This window comes from Rhinolophus ferrumequinum, chromosome 3 (assembly GCF_004115265.2).
Source record: "Rhinolophus ferrumequinum isolate MPI-CBG mRhiFer1 chromosome 3, mRhiFer1_v1.p, whole genome shotgun sequence".
Lineage (NCBI taxonomy): Eukaryota > Metazoa > Chordata > Mammalia > Chiroptera > Rhinolophidae > Rhinolophus > Rhinolophus ferrumequinum.
Genome location: NC_046286.1, coordinates 6,241,823 through 6,267,180, shown reverse-complemented (window position 1 = coordinate 6,267,180; position 25,358 = coordinate 6,241,823). Strand labels below are relative to the sequence as shown.

The 25,358-nt window shown below is 48.5% G+C and overlaps 1 protein-coding gene across 1 annotated transcript; it reads left to right on the top strand.

Annotated features, from left to right (window-relative positions):
• Positions 1 to 3,173: 3,173 nt before the first annotated feature.
• On the top strand, positions 3,174 to 25,200 carry BNIP5 (BCL2 interacting protein 5). The gene is given in 13 exon segments (XM_033103509.1): positions 3,174 to 3,737; positions 9,406 to 10,037; positions 11,024 to 11,152; positions 12,703 to 12,767; positions 13,001 to 13,241; positions 14,263 to 14,394; positions 15,555 to 15,616; positions 15,913 to 16,144; positions 16,980 to 17,111; positions 17,968 to 18,032; positions 19,630 to 19,656; positions 19,658 to 19,909; positions 21,456 to 25,200. Coding segments are annotated over 12 exon segments (2,001 nt in total). The 5' UTR covers positions 3,174 to 3,737; positions 9,406 to 9,409; the 3' UTR covers positions 21,492 to 25,200.
• The last annotated feature ends 158 nt before the right edge of the window (positions 25,201 to 25,358 follow it).

Sequence of the window (25,358 nt, the reverse complement as noted above, 5' to 3'; positions counted from 1 at the left end):
TATGGTTGAATCTCATAAACATGCAATCGAGTGAAAAGAAAGCCAGACAGAAAAGAAAACATGCAATCTGATTCCATTTATATAAAACCCCCACACCGGCAAAAATAAGCTGTTAGGAGTTAGGATAGTGTTAGGAGTTAGTTAGTTACCTGTGAGAAGCTCAAGGACGCGGGGCTTCTGGGGTGTAGGTAATGTTTTGTTTCTTAGTCTGGGTGCCACTTCCCTTTGTGAAAATCGATCAGGCTGTATAGTTATGATGTGTGCACTTTTACATATGTTGTTAAAATGTTTTAAATATTAAATTAAAATTTCAAAAAATATTTTCTCTCACTTTTCCTCTCCCCCTTCTTCTGTCATCTTTTCTCACAGCACTGGGTTGGGAACCGCCCCCTTCAGAGTCCCCTTCGTGGCTGTGCGACCTGTACAAGTTGCACAGGACCCGCACTCAGACGGGCCTGCGATTGGTTTCACGTGCTGCTGTCTCTATCTTGAAATTCTTAACACTTTTTGACAAGGGGCCCTTCGTTTTAATTTAGCTCTGGGCCGTGTGTCTTGGCCCCGTGTCTCTCCAAACATCCCTGCCCAACGCTTGGTCCTTGACGAGCACTGAGGACAGGCTAGGTTGCCCCTCTCCCTGATTAGAGAAAGTGCCGAATGCCCACGATGGCCCCAGCGTGGTTCTCCCCCCTGTGAGAACCTGCAATTGTACACCCCTGCGGATGGAATGACTGGGTCATAAGGTAGGTTCACGCACAATACTCTCAGTGGCTCTCTGCTCCTGCCCTGATATCTTATGTCTTTTTAAAATTGTGGTAAAATATCCGTAACATGAGACTGGTCATTTTAACCAGTAGCATTAAGTCTATTCACATTGGGTAAACATCTCACAAATGGCTATTATTGTTAGCACTGTTACTAGAACTCCACCCTCCATCTCTAGCACTTTCTCATCTTCCTGAGGTGATCCTCTGTACCCACGAAACAGTAACTCCCCGTTCCCCTCCGCCTGCTTTTATGATTGTCTCTGTGTGTCTCTCTTCCCAACTACACTGTAAACTCCATGAGGACCGGCTGGGGCTTATTCACCGCTGAATAAAAAGGAGCTTGTGTGTTGCACACAGAGCTTGGAGGAGGTGGGTAAGAAAACACAATTTTGTTAAATAAATGAAAAGTTGGGGATATAATTTAACACTTCTTTGAAGCCTAAGTTGGCTCTTGGGCTAATAAATTCTGTAAATTCAGTGTTGAGACAGTGCCCAGCACATAGCTGGAGTGAAAACTTGTTTGCTGACAGAATGAATGGAGCATTAACAACTCTGCTACCGAAAACCTATTATTGGCCCTTTATCAAGCACTAACTAGGTGCTGGCACTCTTAATATATAGGAAAAGTGCACTCAGTACCGTTCTAATCGTTATCATATGATATATAGATGTATGTCTTATGTAATGTGAACAAGGGGACTCGTTTTTTGAGTTTGAAACAAGCTCAGAGACGTTGTGTCTTCTGCTGGAGGTCACACAGCTGGCAGATGGCTCCAGGTGTGGGCAACTCCAAAGTTCAGCGCTTTCAATATTTACTTTTGAAATATTTTAAAATAAATAAATACAATTTACACTCTGGAAATTGTCATTGGGAAGGCCTCCCATGTCGAGTAACCAAAGTAAAATTTCTGACATTTTTTACTTTTGTTGAAATAAAACTAGTTTTTCTTTTCTAATTATAAACACGTATGTAGTCTATCTAAAAAAAAAAAGTTCTGGCACTGCAGAAAGTGAAACTGATGTTTTTAAAAGACATGTTAGGGTGTTTTGTCAAGAATAATGGTAACCCTTCCCAGGAGTAGCAGGATTTGGAAACACATGCCCCTTAGCAAAACTCCTTCTGAGTTTTGTCTCCAGGTCAAGGAATACGTGTGTTCCATTCAATGACCTTTCCTCTAAGATCCTACCTGTGACGTGCTTTGGAGAGAACCGAGGGAGAGTGTGGAGATGATAAAGCAGCCTGCCTTCCCCTCACCTGAGTTTCCCATTAGCGCTTGTTTTCTATCCTGTGGACTGGTTCCTCCAGCCAGGCCCAGGGTTGTTTTCTGAGCATTGCTATCTTGTTGGGTTTGGGTGTAATAAGGAAGTTGTCAAGTGAAACTGTTTTTTTCCTATCGCTGAAGGAGCGGGAAGCAGCGGGCCGGAGGAGCGGAGGGGCGGCCCCTGGATTGGCTGCATGTGAGCTCAGCTCCTGGGAGATACAATATATATGATTGTGACCAACCATCTTCCGCTACGCTCTGGAAATCGGCAGCAGCAGTAGCAGCATCTTCTCCCTGGGAGAGTTGGACCCACCGCCTCTCATTGGATACGTCTGGCGGACCAGGAGCGGTGCTCGACCAGTGCAAGGAAGGGTCCTTGACGCAGAACCCACTGATCCAGAGGTTTCTAGGACAGGAACCACTTTTGTTGTCTGAGGTTGGTTGAACAATCCTCTCTCCTTAGGGGCTGGAGCAGTGGTTAGGTATCTTGGGGTCCTGAAAGGAGCGTAGACTGAGGGGTCAGACCTTGAGTTCAGTCTCAATATTGCTTCCAGCTTGCTGGGCCCTCCCTAGCCCTCAGTTTCTTCATCTTTAGAAAGACAGAGCAGGGTTTAATGATATGATCTTAACCAGGTGTCATGCAAAGAGCTCTGAACAAACTTGGACCTATAAGCTCCGAACTCAAGTCCCAGCCCTGCTGTTTACTAGCCCAGCAATTCTGAGTAAGGAACTTGACTTCCTTGGGTCTCAGTTTCCTCATCTGAAGAATGGGGATGGCGTTCCATACCTCTCCTGCTCATTTCTCTCTAGGATGTTGTATGGGTCAAATTATAGACTTTAAGTGAAGGTGTGTAGTAAAGAGAAATGCCACATAAATGGAAAGTGGTTATTACTGCCTGTGGCTGGATTAGAGTTTAGATTTTAAGCTTCTTGGAAGTTAGTCCAAAGGCAGGGAAGTCTTATGAAAAGAAGTCTGGTGGCCTGCTGCTCTGACAGGGGTCGATGGGGGATTATCACATTGCACTGCCTGTGGTCTTGGACAAAGGACAAGAGGGGTTGGGGCTGGGCACCTCCAGAGCACAAACTCCAGTGTTGGATGGAGGGGAGCGGCGGTCCTTGTTGACATTCTCCAGCTCTGTGAATGATGTCCCCACCCCAAATCTGCCCCACTGCTGAATCATTGGGCCTTACGTTCCACCATTAGTGAGTTCATCCTTTTGGGTTTCAAAAAATCCTCAAAAGATGCAAATCCCCGACCTTCTGGAAAATAGGCACCAGCTGATAAGTTTCATGATGACAATAAGAAACAGGCAGATGGTTCAAAGTCCACACTTTACACTGAGCTGTGGGTCGGGCCAGGCAGAGCTGATACCCCAACAGTGCCGTGTGGCGGCTCCAATGATTGTGGGACCTGAGGCTGTGTGTGCAGAGCCCAGTGGGATCAGGAACCCTCCATCTGGGCCTGGGCCTCTTATTTTGAAGTGGACAGGGACGAACTGGGGAATACCAGGAAAGGATGCCCAGGTTCAGGATGAGTCTAGAAACACTGCGAATTGAGGAACCACCAAGAGACCTGGGAAACGGGCTCATAGACTGGAACAGTGAGGACACAAAGGGTGACGTGACCTCTTCTCAGGGTTGTGAAAGTCTGAGGAAGACTTTCCTTAAAATCCACGTTGGCCAACAGTGGAGTATTCTGCCTCCAAGGGTGGTAAGTTTTCATTGCAGAAAGTGTTCCAACAGGGGCTGCAAGTCTGCCTACCAGGAATGTGGCATAAATGTTAGATACTTCCCAGGTCCCTGCCAGCTCTTGGAGCCTGTTAGGGACCCCACAGAGGAGCAGGGATACCTTGAATTGTTACTATCTAACACCGGGGAGGTGGCTGTGGGAGCAGGATAGGTCCAGTTTGTCCCCCACATGAGTGCAGCCAGTGGAGGTTGAGTGTCTTCACCCAAGAGGCCCCTCACTCCTCTGCATGTTGGTGGGGGGACATATAATGGGGCCCGCACCATGGAGGGAGCCCAAGTTGAAGGCTTTGAGCTTAGAGAACGGCTTTCGCCCCAAGGGTTTCGAGGGTCCATGGGGCTGTGTGTGCTGAAGAGAAGTAAACATGAGCTCAGCGTTCAGTCCTTGACCTTCCAGCCCACGGATTGGCTTCCTGCCCAGGAGTCTGTGAGCCCCACCCTGTGTTGACAATCTCTGTCTCTGGGGCACAGGTGGATCTATACCTGGGCACATGTGGATGTGTGAGTCTGTGTGTACAGGTCATGACGGGCTTGTGTGTGGATGTAGTTACCTCTGTCGGTGTGAAATAGCAGATTTGCTCACCTCTAAGTCCGTGTGTGTCTGTGTGTGTGTTTATTGGAGGCCACTTGGTGTAGGAGAGAGAATAAAGACTTTAGAATCTAGAGAAGTGGATTCAAGCCCCAACTCTGTCCATTTCCTGGCTGTGAGAACTTGGGCAAGTCTCCTAACCTACAGTGCCTCCCTTGCCCACTGCCAGCCTGTCTAATTCACAGGGCATGGCCAAGATGGAATGAGAGAATGTTGATGAAAGGGCATTCTGGAGCAGGGCCATGTGGCAGCACACAGGTGAACTGGCCACGTCTGTGCATATCTCTGTATCGTTTATTCGTTTCACAAACACTGAGAATCTCCCAGGCAGTGTGGGCACGGCAGGCACCCACGCAGGCTTGGGTCCTCTCTCTGGAACTTGGAGTTAGACAGGAAGGGCAGACGGCAAATAGATGCTCAGATAATTATTCCCTTGCACTTGGAGTAGGAAAACTACAAGGTGTTATTAGTCCATGTAGTGTGTGCATGTTTCCGTGACCTGTGTGACGGGTGTCTTAGCCCGTTTAGGCTGCTATAACAAACTACTACGGACTGGCTGGCTTGTAAAACAACAGAAATTTATTTCTCACCGTTCTAGAGGCTGAAAGATTGAGATTGCGGCGCTGGCAGAGTCAGTGTCTGGTGAAAGTTTCCTGGTTCACAGATAGTCAATTTCTCTCTGAGTCCCCACATGGCAGAAGGGGCAAGGGAACTGTCTGGGGTCTCTTTTACAAAAGCACTAATCGCTTTCATGAGAGCTCTGCTTTCTTGACCTAATCACCTCCTAATACCATCACATTGAGTATTAGGACTTCACATGTGAATTTGGGGGGACACAAGCATTCAGTCTATAGCGATGAGTGTCTGTGGGCGTTGACTCTGGGTCCACATGTGTGTGCCACACTTATTGTCCCTCGAAGCAGCTGGCTGTTTGCTAAATTCTATCATGTGGAGTACAGGGTCCACGGAGAGGGGAATGACATAATCTCTCTATGAAACAGCATCCGCGCAGTCACAGAGTAACCCAGCCAGGTGAATACATTAAGGAATAGTATACAGATGAGGTCAGTGTATAACTTAGAAAGTAAACCAAAAATAGCAGCTTGGGAAAACTTCCTGCTCCAGAGTGACTGAAGGTCAGCTCTGTGTGCTGTCTCTGGGGGTTTTTTTGGTGTGTGTCATATCTTATCAGAAGTCTCATGATCACAGATCATTTGGGTATTTCTGGACAGACTTGGACTTTGCTCAGAAATCCACTTTCTGCTAAGGTGACAAACAAGTTTACAAGAGTAGCTGTGTTTCCATGCGCGGAGGGTTTATTGCCGTCTTGGGATTACTGGCCTGGAAGCACATCCTGGACTGGGTGGGATTTCCAGACGGTCTGGCCAAATGTGGGCATACCTGAGGCAAAGCAGGGCACAGAACAAGAAAAAAGAGAAAGGAAAGAGAAAGGCTTGCTTTGATGAATTCTGGATAGGCTGCATTTACAATCAGAAAGTCTGGAAATGTTTCATCTCATCACGTAAAATTTGGCGAGAGAGAGAGAGAGAGAGAGAGAGAGAGAGAGAGAGAGAGAGAGAGAAAGGGAGAGAGAAAGAGAGAGAGAGAGAGAGAGAGCACACAATCTCCTCAGGGCTTAGAGACTTTTCAAGTCTCAGTTGGCCAAAGAGAGGCTCTTCCGCAATGTCTCCCTGGGGTTGCTGGGTTTGCCTTCCTTTGCCAGTCACACTCTCAACCTCTGGGCCTAACGTTTTGGAACTTTCAGAGGAAGAGGGTGGGAGGGGAACCAGGTTGAACTGCCCAGAGAGGAAAGAGTTGCAAGAAGAAGGGAGTGGACATGGTATCAAATGCTGCAGCAACTCAGGGAAGGATGAAGAATGGAAAGAGGTCCCTGGATTTGGAATTAGGAGGCTTTGGGAGATCCTGGAGTCTCTCTTCACTGCACTGGGGAAATACCTGTGCTCTGGGATGGCTGAGGCCCACATCACGCCTCCCACGTCTCCCTGCCTCTGGGGCTGCAGCTGCTCCTTCACTTAGGATCCTCACTTCCGTCTGAGCTCAGAGCACTGTTGTTCCAGGGAGGGAGTGGCCAAATCAAGGCAGTCTTTTTTGAAAAAGCATCATTGCCTGGTGGAATTGTACTGATGCTCTGATTAGAAGTAGCAGCTTGTCCTTTGAATGCGGTAGGAGGACAGGGAGACCATCAGCAATGGTGAAAATGGTTCCCATAGCAATGACAGCTTTTTAAAAGATTACCGCGTCTCTATTTCCATTAGCTGGGGAAGGATGCTCTGGTCCTCTATGCCTCGGGCCCCCTCAAGCCAAGTTAGTGCAGGAAGAAGAGGGGCTGAGCCAAAGAAGGATGTCCCGTGTGTTTGGCTGGTTCTGTGGTTTTATTATTGAATAGCTTCTCTGCCAACCCTGTCCAATTTGCCCGAAAAACAGGAACACACGGAAAAAGCAGAGAGAACCCCGACACAGTGCAGTAAATATTTCTGGCTCAGCTTACTTGGATTTTAAAATCAAATAGAGCTTCGACCTACATTTTTCTTCCCTTAAGACCATGTGCTACTGAAGGGGGAACACATATCAGAGAAATGGACTGTTACTGTCATCACCACTTAGTCACGTCCCCACGGCTACCTGTTTAAAAAAGACGAGAGCGTTCCCTTGGAGGGTGGGACTTGTGCCTTGTTTGTTATTATATCCCCAGCACTGAGCATAATTCCTGGTACATAGTAGGTGCTTGTTAAATGTTCGTTGAAAGAAATCAATGAGAAGAAAGAAAACTATTTTCTTCTGTGATTTCTTCTCCTTATCCCACCCCACTGTGTATTTCGGAAGCACAACCCCAAGGCAGCCCCTGGGGCTTTCAAGAACACGCGTCAAGTTCCATATAGGGCAGAGAGGTGTATTGCTAAAATTTTTCGAGTAACTCAGATATTCCTCTTAAGGAACATTAAACAACAAATAAAGACTTCTGATTTGCCGGCCTCCTCCCTGGCCCATTTTGTCATTGCCGCCAAGATTGTCCCCGTGTGGACACCCAACAGTGCCGGGGGTAGCCTGTGGTCTCTGGCCATCCTACCGGTCCTTCCTTCCCTGCTCCAAGCTTAAAGAGGGAAGGCATCCTGAGTGTCGCTGTCACCTTCGAATCTCTCCGTGTTTCCCCATGTCCTTCCTTCTCTCTCTTTATGTCTTCCTCACGTTCACATGGACCCCTCCACATCTGAAATCATAATTATAGGTTCTTATTTGTGCCTCTAAGCTGGACATGTAATAGAGTCCATTTGAAAGTTGGTAAGTGCAGGAGATGTCATGTAAATATGTAATATATAAATATACTAAATTACACTTAGCAAATGCATGATAAGGCTATAATGACAAATTAGAGCAGGCAATCTGTGAACCTGACCTCCGTAGGAATCTCTGGGAGCTCAGGTTTGGAATTCAAAACCATATTTTCTTTTCCTTTTGCCTTCCACCAAAGGGCAAAGGGTTTCTGAACAACTTAGGAGAAACTGGAAAGCCCAGGAGTGTCAGACTCAAGACACACAAATTAACTGCCCACACCCAGGGCTGCTTAGAGTGCTGGCCAGGAGGAAGCTGGTTCTTTTGTCTTCCACGGACCGCTGCTTCATTCTGGATAGAGAATGGAAGGGCCTCTGCTGCTCTAAGATGGGACTGGTCCAGCTACACTGATTGTGCGTTAACCACACAATTGACTATTTGTGTGATACATTTATTCATTTGTTTAATAAGTACTCATTGAGTGTTACTGATGTGCCTGGCATTGTTCTAAGCACTTGGGATACCAGGCCTAGCAAAACGGACAGAGGGGAGGGAGAGAGACCCAGACAACAAACACTTAAACACTGGATACTAAGGTAAGGTGGGAGAGGCTGCGCTAATGGGGGTGGTGGTGGGGGCACAGGGAGTTCCTCTACGGGAAGGTGACGTTTAAGTAGAGCCCTGAAGGAAGTGAGGGAACAAATGATAATGCTGTCTACGCGAAGAATGTTCTAGAAAGAGGGAACAACCGGTGTGAAGGCCCTGAGGCAGAGCCGGTCTGAGGGAGAGTGAGCAAGGCTGTGAGTGGAGTGGAGTAAGAGGGGACTGGAGAGGTAGTGGGGCCTTGTCACCCATTGTAAGGACTTTGTGACGGGGAATGAAACAGGAGCCATTGGAGGTAGGAGCGTGACCTGCTCTAACTTATCCTGGAAAAGCCCCATGGCTGCTGAGAGGCGAAGTTGCTGTAAGGAGGACAAGGGTAGAGTAGGGAGAGCAGGTAGGAGGTAACTGGAATAGTCCAGGTGAGCGGAGATGGTGGTGCAGGCGGTGGGGGGGACATGGTTGATATCAGGATGAGGTTGAAAGCGGAGCCAACAGGCTTTGCTGACAGATCGCATGTGGGGAGTGAGAGAAAGGAGTCAAGGGTGACTTTAAATTTTTGTTTTGAGCAATTGGAAGAACAGAGTTGCCATTTACTGAGCTGTCTTGTGAAATATTCTCGACAGCCTATGAAATAGACAGGCAGGGTCTCAGGCACGTTTCAGACGAGGACATTGAACCAGAAAATGTGCATAAGCTGCCCCAAGCGCTGCGGCCAATAAGAAGCAGGCCTTGGCCTCTGGCTCCCCCTGTATTAATTTCCTTTTCCTGCTGGAACAAAATACCACAAACTCAGTGGCTTGGAACAGCGCAAATTAACTATCTTATAATTATGGAGGTTAGAAGTCCAAAATCAGTCTTAATGGACTAAAATCAAGGTGTTGGCAGGGCTGTGTTACTTCTGGGGACACGATGGACCGGCTGTGAGATCTGGGGCGTGACCTCTCGTGGCTGTTTTTTCATCTGGAAAATGGGGGCGAGGGCACCCCTGCCTCTCAGGGCTATTGAGGAATTAAAATGGGACACCAAGTTTGAGAGTTGAGGTTATTCACATGAGTGGGTAGGATGGATGGGTGTACAGGTCAGCCTTGTTGGCCCACCTGGGACGTCTCTGCTAGGCCTCTTCTAAGAGAGCTGTCTGTTTTGGTTGTAGCGCGATGGAGCATCCGCGGGGCCCGAAGAAGTCTCTGTCACGGAGGAAAGCAAGGTCTCTGGACCGGTCGCAGGACTCTAGGAAGGACTCCTGGGACAGCCGGTGCCTTTCTCTGCCCACCACCCCCTGCAGGCAGGAGCTTCCTTGGGTGGCCAGCGATGGGAGCAGACGTCCTGAGAGCCCAGCACAGCCTGTGGAGACTCAGGGCACCTCGGGTGCAGCCCTCAGCCTAGAAGAGACCAGGGAGTTTCTCCCCAGTGAGCAGAGGCCCCCACTGGACACCAAGAAGGACAAGGCCCCGAGGCGGGCCCAGCAGGGGTGGCTGAAGAGTATACTGAACTTCTTCCTGAACACAGGCTTTGAGGAGACCAAAGAAAAGGCCAGCCGGAAGGCGAAGGCGAAGGAGGGCCTCCCCCAGCCTGCAGAATCCTCTGAGTCACCGGGAGAGCCAGCTCCTAGGAAGAAAGCCCACGACAAGAAGGCCAGTCGCAAGAAACACAGTCTCAAGAAGCACGGTGAAGAGGAAACCAAGGCGGCCCCAGATCAAGAAGATGAAGGTCAAGAGGCAGTGCTGCCCAAGAAGACCGCTGCCTTGCCCTCGGAGGAGGCAGACCAGGGCCCAGCACCCAGGGGTGAGCAGACCATGCCCATATCTATGGTAACCCCAGTGCCCCACCCCCCAAGGGCGAGTGTGCTGTAAGCTGGCTCCTCAAACGTCTCAACTGAAGGGACGTGGAAGGCGAGACAAGTATCAGGGACAATAACACTGTGAAATTTCTTTGAGGCAGAATAGCACTGTGGTTGCACGCTTGAGGGCAAACCCAATTTCCACCACGCACGAGCTGTGTGACCTGGGGTTGGCAACTTTCCTCTCTGAGACTCAATTTTTTCTCACTGATAAAATGGAGATGGTAACAATTGCAACTCACGGAGTGGCCGTGGCCCATAGCTGGCACATGGAAAGTGCTCCGTGGATGACAGCTGTTACTGTTAAGTACTCTAGTTCAAGGAGCATGAACCAGGGAGGAATGGGAAGGCAGGGAGGGAGGCGAAGAGGGAAGCCCTGCCCGCCCCCCCCCACTAGTCCACATGTGAGGACTGGGCGTGGGTGCTGGGGAAGGAGACAGAACCCACTGCAGGGGTTCTGGTTCTAGACTTGACTCCATCAGGAATAAACTTGATGTGTGACCTTGAGCAAATTGCTGCCCCTCTCTGGAAACTTTGATTTCTCATTTGGAAAATGAGGGAGCTGGTCCCCCAACGTGCCTTCCTCTTGTGACTCCTAGCGTCCTGGAGTTGAATGCCCCACAGGCACCTGGAGGGAGATGGAGCTTTGCCCTGTAGCACCCAGAAGGCACCATGTCCTTAAAGGGGAGAAAGAGACCCAAGGAAGACCCAGGATATTGAGTGTGTGTTGGGGGAAGGACGCCTGGGTTGGGGCAGCCTCTTTTTTAATGGAAACCTTGGCAGGTTTCTGATTTTTTTGCTTAAGCCTAGTGCTGGCTACAGCTGTGCCCCTCGTGCTGTGAATTCTGTACCCTTTTCTTGTGTTGATTAACGAAGTCAGAAGAATGTCGCTGACACAACCACACCCACACTGCTTTCCTCTTTATTCCAGGTGGGGAGGATTCTGATCACCAGTCCTTACTCATCGAAGGCGGGGATACTGGTGGGGGCACTAGCGTCTCCGAGCTTTCTTCCCAAGCCACAGGTCACCTGCAGGAAGAGGAGTACAAAAAGCTTGACGGTGAGTCAGAATCTACTTAGTGTCTTCTTTGCCTGCAGCTGGGGCTGCCATTACCAAATGAGACTGGCTGCTCTGGATGACTGCCCAGGCCTTGGATGGTCACTCTCAAAATGCGTGCACTGATCTTGCCCTTTCTGGGACTTCTGGTCACATTTACTTATTTTACAGTTTCAAGGAAGGCAGAACGACTGCTGGCAAATGCTCCTGCTTATGTGTTTATGAGCATGGGACTTTTTTTTTTAGTCTTTTTAAATTTATAGAAGAAATATAGACTAGAGGAATATAGAATTTATATATACATTTAAATATATAGAAGAGTGGAAAAGAATAGTTCTATGCACACTCATATATATGCTCACAGTTGTTAACAGGTGGCCATATTTGCTGTGTGTGTGTGTGTGTGTGTGTGTGTGTGTGTAATTTCGTTGCTGAACCATGTTAAGTAAAATGATGCTTCATTCTTAAATACTTAAGCACAGGTCTCCAAGAAATAAGGACAGTTTTATATACAACCACAATATTGTTATTGCCCCTAATAAATCAATAATGCCCCATTAACCTAACTCCCCATCAAGAATGGGCATATTTTTAAAGGTGGGAAACAGAGGAGCTATGCATCTGTCAAAAAATAAGTAAAAGGAGTTCAGTTGGTTATTTTGCAGAATTTTTTTTTTTAACACGCTCATTGTTTTCTCACATGAGAAGGAATCAGCTGATAGACTGAGTCAAGGGACAAAAGCCGAACAGGATTTATAAATGAGAGAGGAATGAGGGAGGAGAGTGAGGGGAGGAAAAGTCTGCAGACAGTCTGGGAACAGGGGACCCCGTTTGCACCTCCTTACCTGCAAACTGGTCAGCTGGCAGCTAGCAGAGGCCACTCTGGGCACACTATGTTTGTGTAGGGTGATGGGGTATCACAGAAAACCATGGATGCTGCTTGCAGCTTCTCTGTAAACACTTGGGAGTGTGGGTGAGGCAATCACGTGCCAGGCAGTCTGTGTCATGCAGGGTGGAGTCCCTCCACCCTCCACCCCTCACCTTAGGCCAGGTCTCCACCATTTTCCCCACTGGAGTTTTGCAGGTTGGAAGGTCAGCATTAGCCTTGCAAAGTATTTCCAAGCACAGGCCCTCATCTGATGGCTTGACAGCCTCCTGAGGGAAGCAGAACAGGGATTATGATCCACATTTCACAGGAAAAGAGAGATTAGGAAATGTACCCGAAGTTACAGAGTTTGCTGAACCCAAAGCAGATATTTACAGATCTGTAGAGTTAATAGTGGGGTTACAGTGGCATGTTTAAAGGACTGACCTGAAATTTCCTGCAAAGTCTCATGCTTTGGCCTAGTTCCTTTCCAACCCTCTCTCAGAAGGACCGGCCCCTGGGAAATGGTGCTTTCCGCCACTTCTGTGGCCCAAGGAGCTGTTGTAAGAGGACCCTCATTTAATACAGAAGGAAGACCCAAGTGGGTCTCAGAAGATCAAGACAGTCATTACAGAGGGTTTGTCTGTGCATCTAGAAAAATTAACCAGGTACATTCACTTTCTTTCAGAGGATACTATTATCCGGATGATAGTGCAATTGCTCCAAAAAGTGGGAGACCATTGGCAAGAAGAGGTGAGGAGCAAACTGTCTGAGATCCCCATGGGCTTGCCGCCTCCTCCTCCTCGTCCTCCTGCTCAAGCCCCACCTGTCCTCCAGGCCTCCCACCTCCCCTGCTCTGGGCTCTGTCACCTCTCTTGCCCGGGGCCACCTTGAACCACTTGGGTACTGTTGACTTGCTTCTCAGGGAGCTTTCCCCTCTCCTCAAGGTCAGGGACCCAACTCAGTTTCTCTCATGTCCCCCACAGCTGTGTCAAGCCTGTCAGCCAAAGGTGGCTCTACATAACACAGGACCAGCCTCCAGGAAGAAATCCCAGGAGAAAAAGCCTAACCTCAGGAGAGCCTTTCCTCATAAGAAACATGGCCCCGAGGAGCCCAAGAGAGCAGGGACTGCAGACGTTTCCAGCCCAGACTCCCGGCCGCCCAAGAGGCCCAGCTATCTGTTCCTGTGTGTTGGGGGCCATCGGCCCTCCAACTCCAGCAGCCGTGGTGAGCAGATTGTTACCATAGCAACACTGCAGCTCCCTCCAGCTCTGGAAGTTTCCCCAGGGCTGGAATTGCCACTTTAAGAGCTACCATCCCAGTTCTGACTTTTGTTCTTCCCTGAGTAATGTGGGGAGGAGAAAAGGGAGGTCAGCACTCACCTCCACACACGAAACCCCACCATCTAGGCAACCCAGCTAAGCCTCCAGTGGAAATTGTTTGCAGGCACCCCCACCCTCCTGAGCTCTTCACAGCCCCAGCTTCCGCGTCCTGGCAGTGGGAAGCATGTGCAGGAAGAACCTGGAGCCAGGGAGACAGGAGACCTGGGTTCTGAGCTGTACATTCTGTCATTCCCCATCTCTGTGTCTCAGTCTCCTCGCCTGTAAAATAAGACACATCCCTACTGCAAACCTATGCTTAACCAGTCTTCACAGCCGTTTTATGAAGTACATATTATTATCTCCATTTTGCAGATGAGGGTACTGATACAATATGTTCAAGGTCACATGGCCCATCAGTGATGGAGCCAGAGGCAGAGGGACAAAGGATCATCGTGGGTGTCGGGGGAACAGCTGAACAGGTTACCTAGGCCAGGGGAGCTTACGTATCAGAAAGGAGAGGGTAGTGCTTACTACCAAAGAGTGGGTCCCCAGTGGTGAAATCTCAGGCCACAGTGGGAGATATATTCATGCAGGGGATTTCTGACCTAATGTGTCGATTCATTTCATGGAATCAGGCATTTCCTTTCTAACTCCTTGATCAAGCCAAGATGGTGGAGGGGTGAGGTGTTAGGGGACGGAGGTGGGGGAGCAAAGCCCAGGAAGCCAGGTGTGTGGAAGAGGATAAAGGAGCTTGGTCTGGGCCAGCAAACCAGCGCCACGGCCCTGTCCAGCAGCTCTCCTCCACCCCAGCTCCCTCCACCGTGATCTGGCCACAGAGCCCACGGTAAAGGCTGTGCTAACTTCCTTGCAGTAGTCAGCACCCTCGGTCTGACAAAACACACTCACTATTTCATCTTGCTTCTCAGACTTGGAAGAACCGGAAGTTCAAGAGACCTTGTCTACAGATTGTGGGGGTCCGAGTCCCTCAGAGTTTTCTCCCCAAGCAGGAAGCCCGGGACCCGAAGAAGACTTGCAGCTGGACAGAACCTCGGAATTCGGTTAGTACCCCGTCTCCTTTTCTCAGAGGTCCCTTGGAAAACATCTGGCCTGACCCCTCCACTTGTGGAAGAGAAACTGAACCAGAGAGAGGCAGTGACTTGTCCTGACCCAGCTCTGGGTGCAGCAGACTAGGGAGGCAGAGTGGGGCGCAGAGCACAGGCCCTGAGCCAGACAGCTGTTACCTACCCTGTCTGAGCCTCAGCTGCAAAGCACAGTAGCGCTGACGCCCTCCTTGTTGAGGCCGACCTAAGGTGATTCGAGAAAGGCAATTGGCCACAGCAAGGGCTCAGTAGATGGCGTGGTTTAAGGCCTGGATTTGAATTTGGGCTCTGACCTCTTCCAGCAGTGTGAACTTGGACAAGTTGCTTCATCTCAGGTCTCAGTTTCCTTATCTGTATAATGGGGATAGTAATAGTACCAACTTCCTAGACGTGTTGGAGGCGCTAAATGAATTAATGCTGATAAAGCGTTTTGAGCAGGACCCATTAGCAGCTAATAAATGTTAGCTCTCATTTATTGTTATTATGGTGGTTATGCAGAGCCTCAGGAGAAGTAAAGAGGATAGAAAGGGGGTAGGGGCCATAGGAGAGAAGCTGCCGTCACCATTATTATTATTTTCTCATTGGCAGAGCCAAGCTTAGACTCATATAGTCACAGTCCGTTCTGTGTGTGTCTGAAGATACTCTTAAAGATCTGCTTCCCCCACCTCCCCCTTTCTGTCTTGCTTACTTTTCACAAGAAAATGTGCCTTGAAGGGGAATCGAGAAGGGCCCCTGTTGTACCTAGAAGAGGAGGGATATGAGGGTGGGGGGACTTGTGGGACCAGGCCTTTCCAGATGACCTTACGCAGCTTCAACGGAGGCACAGGCCTCGGCTGCTTTCCTCACACCTAATGTGGCACATCTAGGCCCTCACTCGTGAATGGATAAGTGAATATGTTCCCTTGAAACCAGCTCTGCCCTCAGGCTACATCTGAGCAATCTCTGGGCCCCCAGGAGTCAAGGCTGGGACAACCACAAATGCGAGCTCAAGCTCGTAAGCACCTTAGAGACCCGTGAGAATTACCCAGGGAGCCACCTGGGCCTTAGGAAATGAAGACAGACCACAGAAGAGCTTTTCTCAGCATTATAGTGTAAGCAACCACTTTGTTCTTTTTTAGAAGAATTTATCCAGACGATTATTGGCCTACTCCAGGATGAGGAGGAGCAGGAGGGAGAGAAGGTGAGGACGTTCCCCATGTAGACCCTGCCCCATCTGGCATAACTGCCTTGCCCCTCCCCCAATTCTGCATCTTGCCAAAGCCCTGCTCGCATCTCTCTTCCTTCCCGAAGCCGCCCTTGATCTCTGCAGGCCACACTTGTTTCTCCATCTCTGAGCATCTGTAGCTCTTCTCTCTGGGCCACAGCCTCTGGTCCACAGTGTGTCTCTTTCGGGGCCTGCCGATCTCTTTCCCCAGCTCACTTGTAATTTCTTCAAAGTCGAGGGCCCTGACTCAGTTTCTCTCATCTCGTCTGCAGCAACTTCAAGTCCAGGAGCCAGATGTGGCTGTAGAAAACCTGGCTTCCACCTGCAGGAAGAAATCCCACAAGAAAAAGTCCAGCTTCAGAAAAGCCTTTTCTCATAAAAAACATGGCTCCAAGGAGCCCAAGAGAGCAGGGGCTACAGGTGCTGCCAGCCCGGACTCCCGGCCGCCCAAAAGGCCCAGCTATCTGCCCCTGTGTGTTGGGGGCCATCGGTCCAGCAGCCTTGGTGAGTAGGCCTGGTGTTGCCATGGTAACACAGGCTGTCTCTGACCTGAGGTTTCCTCCAGGACAGAGGCTGGCCAGCTGTGTGGCCTGTTGTTTTGTTTTGACTTTTGCTCTCCGCTCTGAGCAGAGTGGGGGGATGTGAGAGGGCTGGCGGGACCCACCACTCAAGACACACTTCCCCCTCTTCAGCACACACACACATAAACACTTAAGGATGAATGTGATATGAGAGTAGTGTATCTGTGCATGAGACAAGTGCCTCAGAATCACCTGGAAAGCTAATAGAGACCCAGGTTTGATGAAGGAGGATATGACCTGGATGATCTTTTCACTGCACTGAAGTGTGAGGACCACTGGTATACAGTGATTCCCCTGACATTTACGGAGTGCCTAGTACGTGTTGCTTTCACACACATTATCTCATCTAATCCGCTCACAACCCTGGGAGGCCAGTCTTATTACTCCCATTAGACAGATGGAGAAAGCGAAGTTCCAACAGGCTGACTTGGCAAAGCCCAGCAGAGTTAAAGGGGACGTGGGTTTACTTGGTGGGACCTGTTGGCAGGCCTGCTTATTTTCCTCCTAGATTAAGAGGAGGCAGAGGGGGTTGGTAGAAGAAAGAATGAGATTTCTGGAGGGGGCAAATAGAGCCCTGCGAACTCCTCTGAGGTGGGTCTGGGTGGGGGGCCTGGGTGTTCACCCAGGAGCCTGGGAAACCAGGACCCCTCCCATGCCAGTGCCTTCGGACAGCTTCTTGTCAGAACCTGGACACAGCTATGTGCTTGTGGTCTTGAGACAGGTACAAACACACTCACACCAGCTCTTTTTGCCCTCAGATTCAGAGGGACCTGAGTTCCAGGAGTCCTCGCCTGCAGAAGGGGGTCCAGCTGGATCCCCAGGAGCTCCTGCCCACGCCAGTAGCCACAAGCCAGAAGGGAGACCTCTGCCTGATGGAGCATCTGAATCTAGTTAGTACCACCCTACTCTTTACCTGGGATGGTGCCCATGGCTTTCACAGGCTGGTTCCAAGTAGGGAACTGGGAGGGCAGCTGACAAATATCCAGGAGACTCTAGAAGGGCAGGGAGGAGACAGAGTTGGCCTTTCAGCGGGAGCGGCTGGGGCAGCATTGGAGGTGGAGAGCCTTCTCCAGGTAGAGAATACCTGTCTATTCTATGGGATGTAACTTCACTCCACCCCACCCCATTGGTTTGTTTGAATGTTCATGAAATTCCTAGCTTGCTCAGGAATTTCATCACCAGTGGTATACTGGTAGCCTCTTGTGGGGGTAATGGGGAATCCTGATCTGTAGCATTTGCAGATTTCTGTGGTACAAATATTCCCAGCATGGCCAATTTCAACCTGCCAACAGTCTGTGACAACGGGTCCACAGTTTCCTGAATAGTTACAATGAACTCTTCGTTTGAGCAGCTACCTGCCCTGAGCCATAGGAGCCTTCCTGCTGCTGCAGTAGCTGTGGCGTTTCCCCTCCCTGCATTCCAATGCGCTGCTCCTGGTCTCAGCTCCCATGCCTGACCACACTACTCTGTAGCCTAGATAAGGGACATTGGGAGGTCTCAGTTTTCCCATCTGTCAAATGGAGGTAAATGTGGTTACAGATGAAGAGCGGCGGGCCAAAGTCCCTTGTATTTCTATAACGCAATCCCAAGCGAAGCTCGGCTCTATCTAGTTTGGGGAAGATTTTCCTTTGCCCTTCACAACTCATCTGCGTGCTGTGTCTTAGAGACAACATACCTACTATAATCGATGGATGTGTTATTGTAGAACTTGTCAACAATGCCTCAATCCTTCTTCATTTTCCTTAGAGGAGCTGATCATCCAGAAGCTGGTGGCCCTTCTCCAAGAAGTGGATAGTCATTTGGGGGAACAGGTGAGAACCCAACCCCGAGACCTCATCAACACGCAACTAAGTTCAATCCCCATCTCTGCACCTGGGTGACCTTGGCGTGTCCCTGAACTTCTCTTTAGCAAAAAGAGGGATAAATACCTATTGGACAAAGTATAGTACAGAATAGAAAATGCCACACACATAGCAGATGAGATAAATATTCGTTTAAAATAATATAAAGCTCATGTGGCTCCCCCTGCCAGCCAGACCTACCCCAATCCAAATCCTCCTTGAAGTTCCGCTCGTGCCCCACCTCCTTGGAAGCCTCCTTCCCGGAGTCTGGATTGCTTTGGATTGGGGGAGGTCCTGGCACACCCTTCAGCATTTATATGGCCTCCAATTCTTTCAAGCTTTTAGATTTTCCTCCCCTGCTAGATAGCCTATAACAGAAGGTTCCCTGCTCGTGAAAACCTCACAGTCTATTTGGGAAGACAAACACAGATCACATATGAAGCGGTCATTAGGTGTGAGCGCAGGTCCCAGATGAGTGATCAGTGGACGCTGTTGGTGCCTGACCTTACAGGGGACACTGGCTGGCACCTGCATCCTTTTGCCTGAGGACTGATCCCCAGGTGCACTTTGCCACCCTCATCGTAGGCCAGAATTAACAACCTCTGCCTCCCTAGAAGCAACCCTTAACCAACAGTTGATGGGAGCTGGTGGATACAAACCCCATGTCCCTGGCCCTGGAGGGGAGAACTTTGAGGAGCTGGTTTCTGGAATGCCCTGAGGGGAGGGATTAGGCTCCAGCAGCCTGTGTGGCTGCTTCCCACCTTTGTCCCAGGTCTGTGTTTCCCCATCAGTGTTTCCTGTGTTCACTTACAACCTAAAGGAGCTGCACCCGAGATCTTGTCTTCGGGTCTGCCTCTGGGGGAACCGGACCTAAGACATTTAGGCATTAAGAGGAAGAGGCTTAGGGTGGGAACTAAAATGCATTCAACATCTACTCTGCACAAAACATTTTACATAAACTATCTCACTTAATCCCCTCCCCCAACAGCGATCAGGGAGGGTGGGATACCGTGTTTCCCTGAAAATAAGACATAGCCGGACAATCAGCTCTAATTAATATAAGACCCGGTATTATATTATATTATATTATATTATATTATATTATATTATATTATATTATATTAAAGACCCGGTCTTATTTTACTATATACTTATAGTAAAATAAGACTGGGTCTTATATTAATCTTTGCTCCAAAAGACGCATTAGAGCTGATTGTCTGGCTAGGTCTTATTTTTCGGGGCAACAGGGTATTATAATATCTCCATTTTATACATGACAAAGCAGAGGCTTAGAGATATCACACAGCTAGTAAATGCGATTTAAGCATAGTTATTTGGGTCCAAAGACCTGCACTTTTCCCCCCCCCACTTTGTCCTGCTGTTTGCAGCTGGACCTTGCAGAGCAGATTCAGAGTGGCTGTGGATGGCGGGGGAATTTAATCAGGGAGCTGGTGGCTAAATAAGGAGGCTCACCTAGCTTTGCTGCGTGGGGTTGAGGGCGGGGGCAATGGGTGGGAGGGCGTAACTACCAGCAACACTGATAGCCTGCTTTCATTTCTGCTTCCAGATCAGGCGACACCCCAGCTTTAAGAGGTTTTTTTTACCAGCAATCAGACGCCTCCCTCAAAAAGCTGGCCGCCTCCCTCAAAAGGCTGGCAGCCACCCTGCGCCGACAGGGGGCGCACTCCACAAAGCCCGGCGTGAACCTTGCCGAGAGACGCTACCAGTTCGCCTATGCCTTGGCTAATAGATTTGCTGCCAACAGGGGCCGCACCGACCTCAGCCTCAGGGGTCTGCACTACAGACAACGCTGTTATCCCCATTTCCTATACAGGGAAGCCCATCAGGTGAGAAAAGCTCATAGTCATGACAGGATATACTTACTGTCCTCTCCTTCCCCTGCTTAGTTCAGGACTTTTGGGTCCACCTCAAATGCCATCCCTTTGCTGAGGCCTTCTACAGAAATTACGCCACAGTGACCTTTGCTTGATAATTAGCATCTTCTTTATTTGGCTCTGGTCTCTAACTGTGAGCATTTTTGTACTTTTTGATACCAGTATGGACTATTGGATCGGCGGCTATCTTAGCTTGCCCCCTTAGTATTTCATGGGTTCTGCTGCTGGGCTTCCCAATTCAGGGCATTGTCGTAAAATTGAAATAACAAAGCAAAATAAGATTACATATCAAATAAAGAGTGGTGGAGATAGATGAGAGGGATCTGTGGTCTGTTTGGTTCTTGAAGGCTTCCAGAAGGTGCTCCTTCACTGACCTTGGTCGATGGATTAGGAATACCTTCTCCCCTGCCATTTCTCTCTGATTTGCTTTCCTGCTTCCCTTAAGGCACTGAGATGTTTCCTTTGGAAATAATATTAATCCCTGATTTTTTAAAAATCTGAGTTTTCACATGTTTTCTGGAGGACTCTGAGAAACAGTTTTCCCCTCCCTTTTCAAATTCACTTAGGATAACCTGCTTACACACATTGGACCCGATCTGTAGAGCAGAAGCTACTGAATGAAGGTGTGACTTTAAAGGAATGAAATGTTCTGTTTGTTAGTGTTGGAAAAACAGGACCAGAACTTCTACATGCAAATAGTCTCCCGGGAAATCATAGCATTATTGCAGTGATGTCACTGTCACTCAGACCCTCTGTTTTCCTCTCCCAGAATTACCTTTGGGAGCCATGTGCTAGGTCTTGCAACAAAGCTGGTCTTATTTCATGATACTTGTACCTTGTTCTTTGAATGTTCTGTACAACATGGGCTTGTTTTCCTGGTGAAAAGTCCTTGTGACCTTGGGATTTCTCTTTTCTCAGCCTCACTGTCTTCTCCCGGAGAATGGGGATATTACAGATCATTTGCCCTCTAAGATGGGTTAGACAGTAGCTTATGGAGTGATTTGAGTTCTTTGCGAAAGATATTACAGAAACGTCAGTTCCGACATCCTCAGAAGCTCTAACTCCAATCTCTGGTTTTACTCATCATTCATTCAGTCATTTACTCATGTGTTCATTCAACCAATAGCTAGTGTGTCAGGTGCTGTGGGGGGCCTGTGGAAGGTTCTGCGAGGGGAAAAGACAGAATGTTTACTGATGACAAAATTAAATATCAATTAAAAGCCAAATTAATGGTAACTGAGGTCAATAAACCAAGTTGGTTCTGGGAGACTTCTAGGAGGTGGCAGGCATTGATTTTGACTTTTAAAGATGGAGAGGTTGTAGATGGGGAGAAAAGACCAGGAGACCACTGTAGGCAGAAGGTACTGTGTGAACAGAGACTTTGAGGTGGGAGCTAGAATGGTGTGTTGATGTGTTAATGAGAAGTCTATTGTTATCAGAGTGGGACCCACACATAATTGGGCTCTGATTAAAACCTATGTTCTTTTTCTCCTTCCAGGACATCACAAGCCCTGAGAGCCAAAGTCCAGATTGAAAGCTGTGCTTTGCACTCAAGTACCCTTGAATGAGCCACATAATTGGTGGCTTTAAGCCAGGAGACCCTGAAGATGCTTCATGATGTCCCAATCCAGTGCTCCACAGACATGACTGCAGACAAGAGTGGACAACTTTTCTGTGTCCATACGTGGTCGTGGGCTTATTGAGACTGAGAATGCACAAAGCATTTTTCCACGAAGCTAGAGGTAGAGACTGTGTTGGGAGAAATAAGCACTGGACTGGGAGTTAGGAGACTCAGGGCTCCAACTGCTGACCTGCATCCACCTGCTGCGTGACCTGTACATGTCCCCTCTCCTGTCCAGACCTTGGATTCTGGGCTGGACTAGGGGACTCATTGGATCCCTTCTGATTCTGTATTGCTGATGTCTTCCTAAAGAGAGGTAGTGAGTGCTTTTACTCCATGGCTAAATATACCCTCCCCACCAAGCTGGAGGTAATCTTTAAGTCCTCACCGAATGAATGAATGAATGAATGAATGAATGAACAAACGAACGAACGAATAAGGTGGAGAACTCCTAATATGTTGGCAGTTCTGCCAGGCATCTCCTGGGAGGCCTTGCTCCGCAGTTGGAATTGTGCAACCAGTGACTCTATCTCTAAATTGTGGGTTAGGGAGGAAATGGGGGAGCAACCTCAACAAGTATTGGTCCAGAGCGTTGGACAGAGAGGCAAAGCCTTTGCATTCTGGGGACAACCCTAGCGCCACCTCACATACCCTTGGGTGGGTCTCCTGGTTTTTACTTTCATTTAAGAGTTACTAAATCCTTAATCTTATTTTTTTTATCATCATGTATTTTCTTGATCCACAGGGGTGAAAAATATGCCCACTGTTATGTAGAGAGCCTGCTGACATTTTTTTCAGATGTTAGTTTAAATGAGTCTTAAAAGTAAATTTTTGTTTAATCTCTCACCAGAATATCCACATGCATTTAAACAGATCTATGTGCATCTATGTGCAATAATTTATTCAGTTGACTGTCCTTACGCCCATGTGGATATGCAGATGCCTCCCAGGAAGGGAAGACCTATGGATTGGGGATCACTGGCCTTTCAGAAACCTCCCAACCCCGTGTCCATCATTCTGTGACCAGGGAATGAAGCTGGTGCCTTGTAGCTCTCGTATCCCACGAGGGTTTGCTGAGAGTCAGGGAGAAAATGAATATGAAGGGTTCTGAAATGACACAGTGCTATGTCCAGGTGTGGTGTTATTTTTATTATAGCCACAATCTGGGTATGTTCAGGAAGTGGGGGAGGGCTTCAAGCTGGATCACCATGGACAGTTGCACGGGCGTGCACTGCTCGAGAGCACATGCCCCAGGAAGTGCCATTCACTTCCCAGACCTTGTGGTGGATTTGTAGCTGTATGACAGTGTCCCCTGATGGCAGTAAAGGGTCTTGAGAAAGAGGCTCCTTTCTGTTTTTACACAAAGATGAGGTGTGGGCTCTTAGAGGCCCTGCCTTCTACACAACTGAACAGTTTCAACAGCCCGGTTCAGGTGGACAATTTGCCATGTGTCTGTGCACACCCCACAGGGCGATTAGACATCGCCTGGAACACAAGGCCAGAGGGGAGAGGGCGTTAAAGCCTGGATGGCAAACTCAGTCTCGTTATTCTCAGCGGACATTGTATTGCTGTGTTGAACCTGCGGGGGGCACCGTGGGGTGGGACTGGGGAAGGGGAGAAGCCGAGGGCAGAGAGGGCTTGGGCACTTACCTGGGACTGGCCTCAGGCCTGAGGGGCAGTTTTAGGAATTTCGACTAAGCATATTCTGAAAGTCAAGTAGTGTTACTGCTTCTGAGAAGTGGGGGAGAGGTGAGCTAGTTCTGGATTGATTTTAGGCAGTGTTCAGAGACACCGCACCCAAATGTGAAGGATCAGAAGCCATTTGGATCTGAGGGTCAGGAACCTTCCGGACGTAGCTTCTTATTTGCAATGATATTCTTTAAGCTGTATGAGTATTTGGTATGAATTCCCGATGCTGGCATCTAATTCTTGTGTTTGTACTGCATTATTTGGACAAATAAAGAAACTGACTTGCACAAAGGTCTCACCTGGATTATTCACAATGGAAGCAAGATGGGGGCCCATCGGCCACATCTAGGCCAGCCTGGTACCTGCAAGGCTGTGGAGGTCTCCTTGTCCTTGCCTGGGGGCTCTCTCTGGATGCTTTCCACATGGCCCATCCTTGGGGTGCCAACTTGCTGAGGCAGTAAAAAAAAGCTCTGGGCTGGGCCTCAGGAGACCTGGGTTTTAGTCCAGATGCCCACAGGCTGATAACCTTGGAGACAAGATACTTGCCCTCCAGACCTGATATTCTACAACTCTGTGACTCTTAAGGTGACAGTTAATTGTATGTCCAAGAAAATGTGAGTAGGTCCTAATTCTACATCATCTGTCTTATTAATCCCTAAATTCTGGTGCCCAAAGTCTGTCACTCAAAACCAGATAGAATTGACAGAATACAGTGCCTGGTTTTGGGTCTAGAAAATGTAGTCTTCATTGAAAGGCATTGAAGGTTTCCTTTTCTCTCTCTCAGATAACAAGTGAGCTTCCAGTGGCTCCCTGGGGAAGGCCACCCTTTTTTGTGCTCGCTTGTTTTCTTTTCAAGCCACGTTTCCATTCCTTGACCCTTGAAGATTCGCTGTAATGCTCTGAGGAGGGCAGGAGAGGGCACTATTATTATCCTCTTGTCCCAGATGAGGAAGCTAAGGGCTCAGATGGGACAGTACCTTGTTCAAGGTCACACAGCCAGCTACAGACAGAACCAGGCCAGGACTCCGCTCTGAGAACCCCTGTTTTAGTGCCCTCCATTATTTTCTAACCCATTGGTTCATTTATTCAATATTTATTGAGCACTTACTATGTGCCAAGTCTGATGTAGAAGGCAATCTTTGCCCTTGGATGCTAATGGACCTCACTGGCTATGGGAATTTTGTGCCAATAGGAATATAGCGAAGTGGACACTAGGTGAGGGTGGGTCTCCCTCAATTCATACCATAGAGGCTTTCAAGAGCCCTAGGGTGTGTGGGGAACACTGCTGTTTTGAAAGGCTTTTAAAAGGTGGACAAGTGACATCAGAACATAATTAAACGAATTACTCACCCTCAGAAGTCAGGAGGCTAAGTGGGTGAGTCAGAGATAATGGGGTCAGTGGAGAACTGGTTGGGTTCAGGGTGTTAGTGGGGTTACAGGGAGGGCTGAGCCCAGGTGTCATTTAGACATGCTTGTTTGGAAATCCAGAGTGCTCTGGCCTTGCCCTGGGCACCAGTAAGTCCTCCCAATTTCAAAGCACAGTGACTGTTGCATCAGAAAAATAATCCATTAGTGTTGGTTTAAGGAAAAAAAGGCATAAGGTGAAAGAAACTAATTAGGGTTGCCAAAATTAGCAAATAAAAGTATGAATGGCCCAGTTAAATGACAATTTCAGATATATAACAAATAATTACATTACTGGGCACATACTTATACTAAATAATTATTCATTGGTTATCTGAAATTCAAAATTTAACAAAGCCGCCTTTATTTTATCTGGCAAACCTGGAACCAATGCAAGAACAATTCTCTTAATTACCTCAAGGAAAAGGGAAATTAAGCAAAATGAAGGAAAATATGCAAGGGGATTTATTGATACTGTGGGGACAGAGCCAGGAGGGCAGTTTCCAGGCTCTCGCCCTCACGTGGAAAGGTGCTGGCTCAGGTAGTAAATGGCCATCAACATGATTGGATGGCCATCAGCTGTGGCTAGTTGGCCGTCAGCTGTAACCAGTGAGCCATTGGCCACTAATATAACTGCGGTGGTTACACTAGCAGCAAATGGGGGCTAGCAGGCAGATGGTGGCTGAG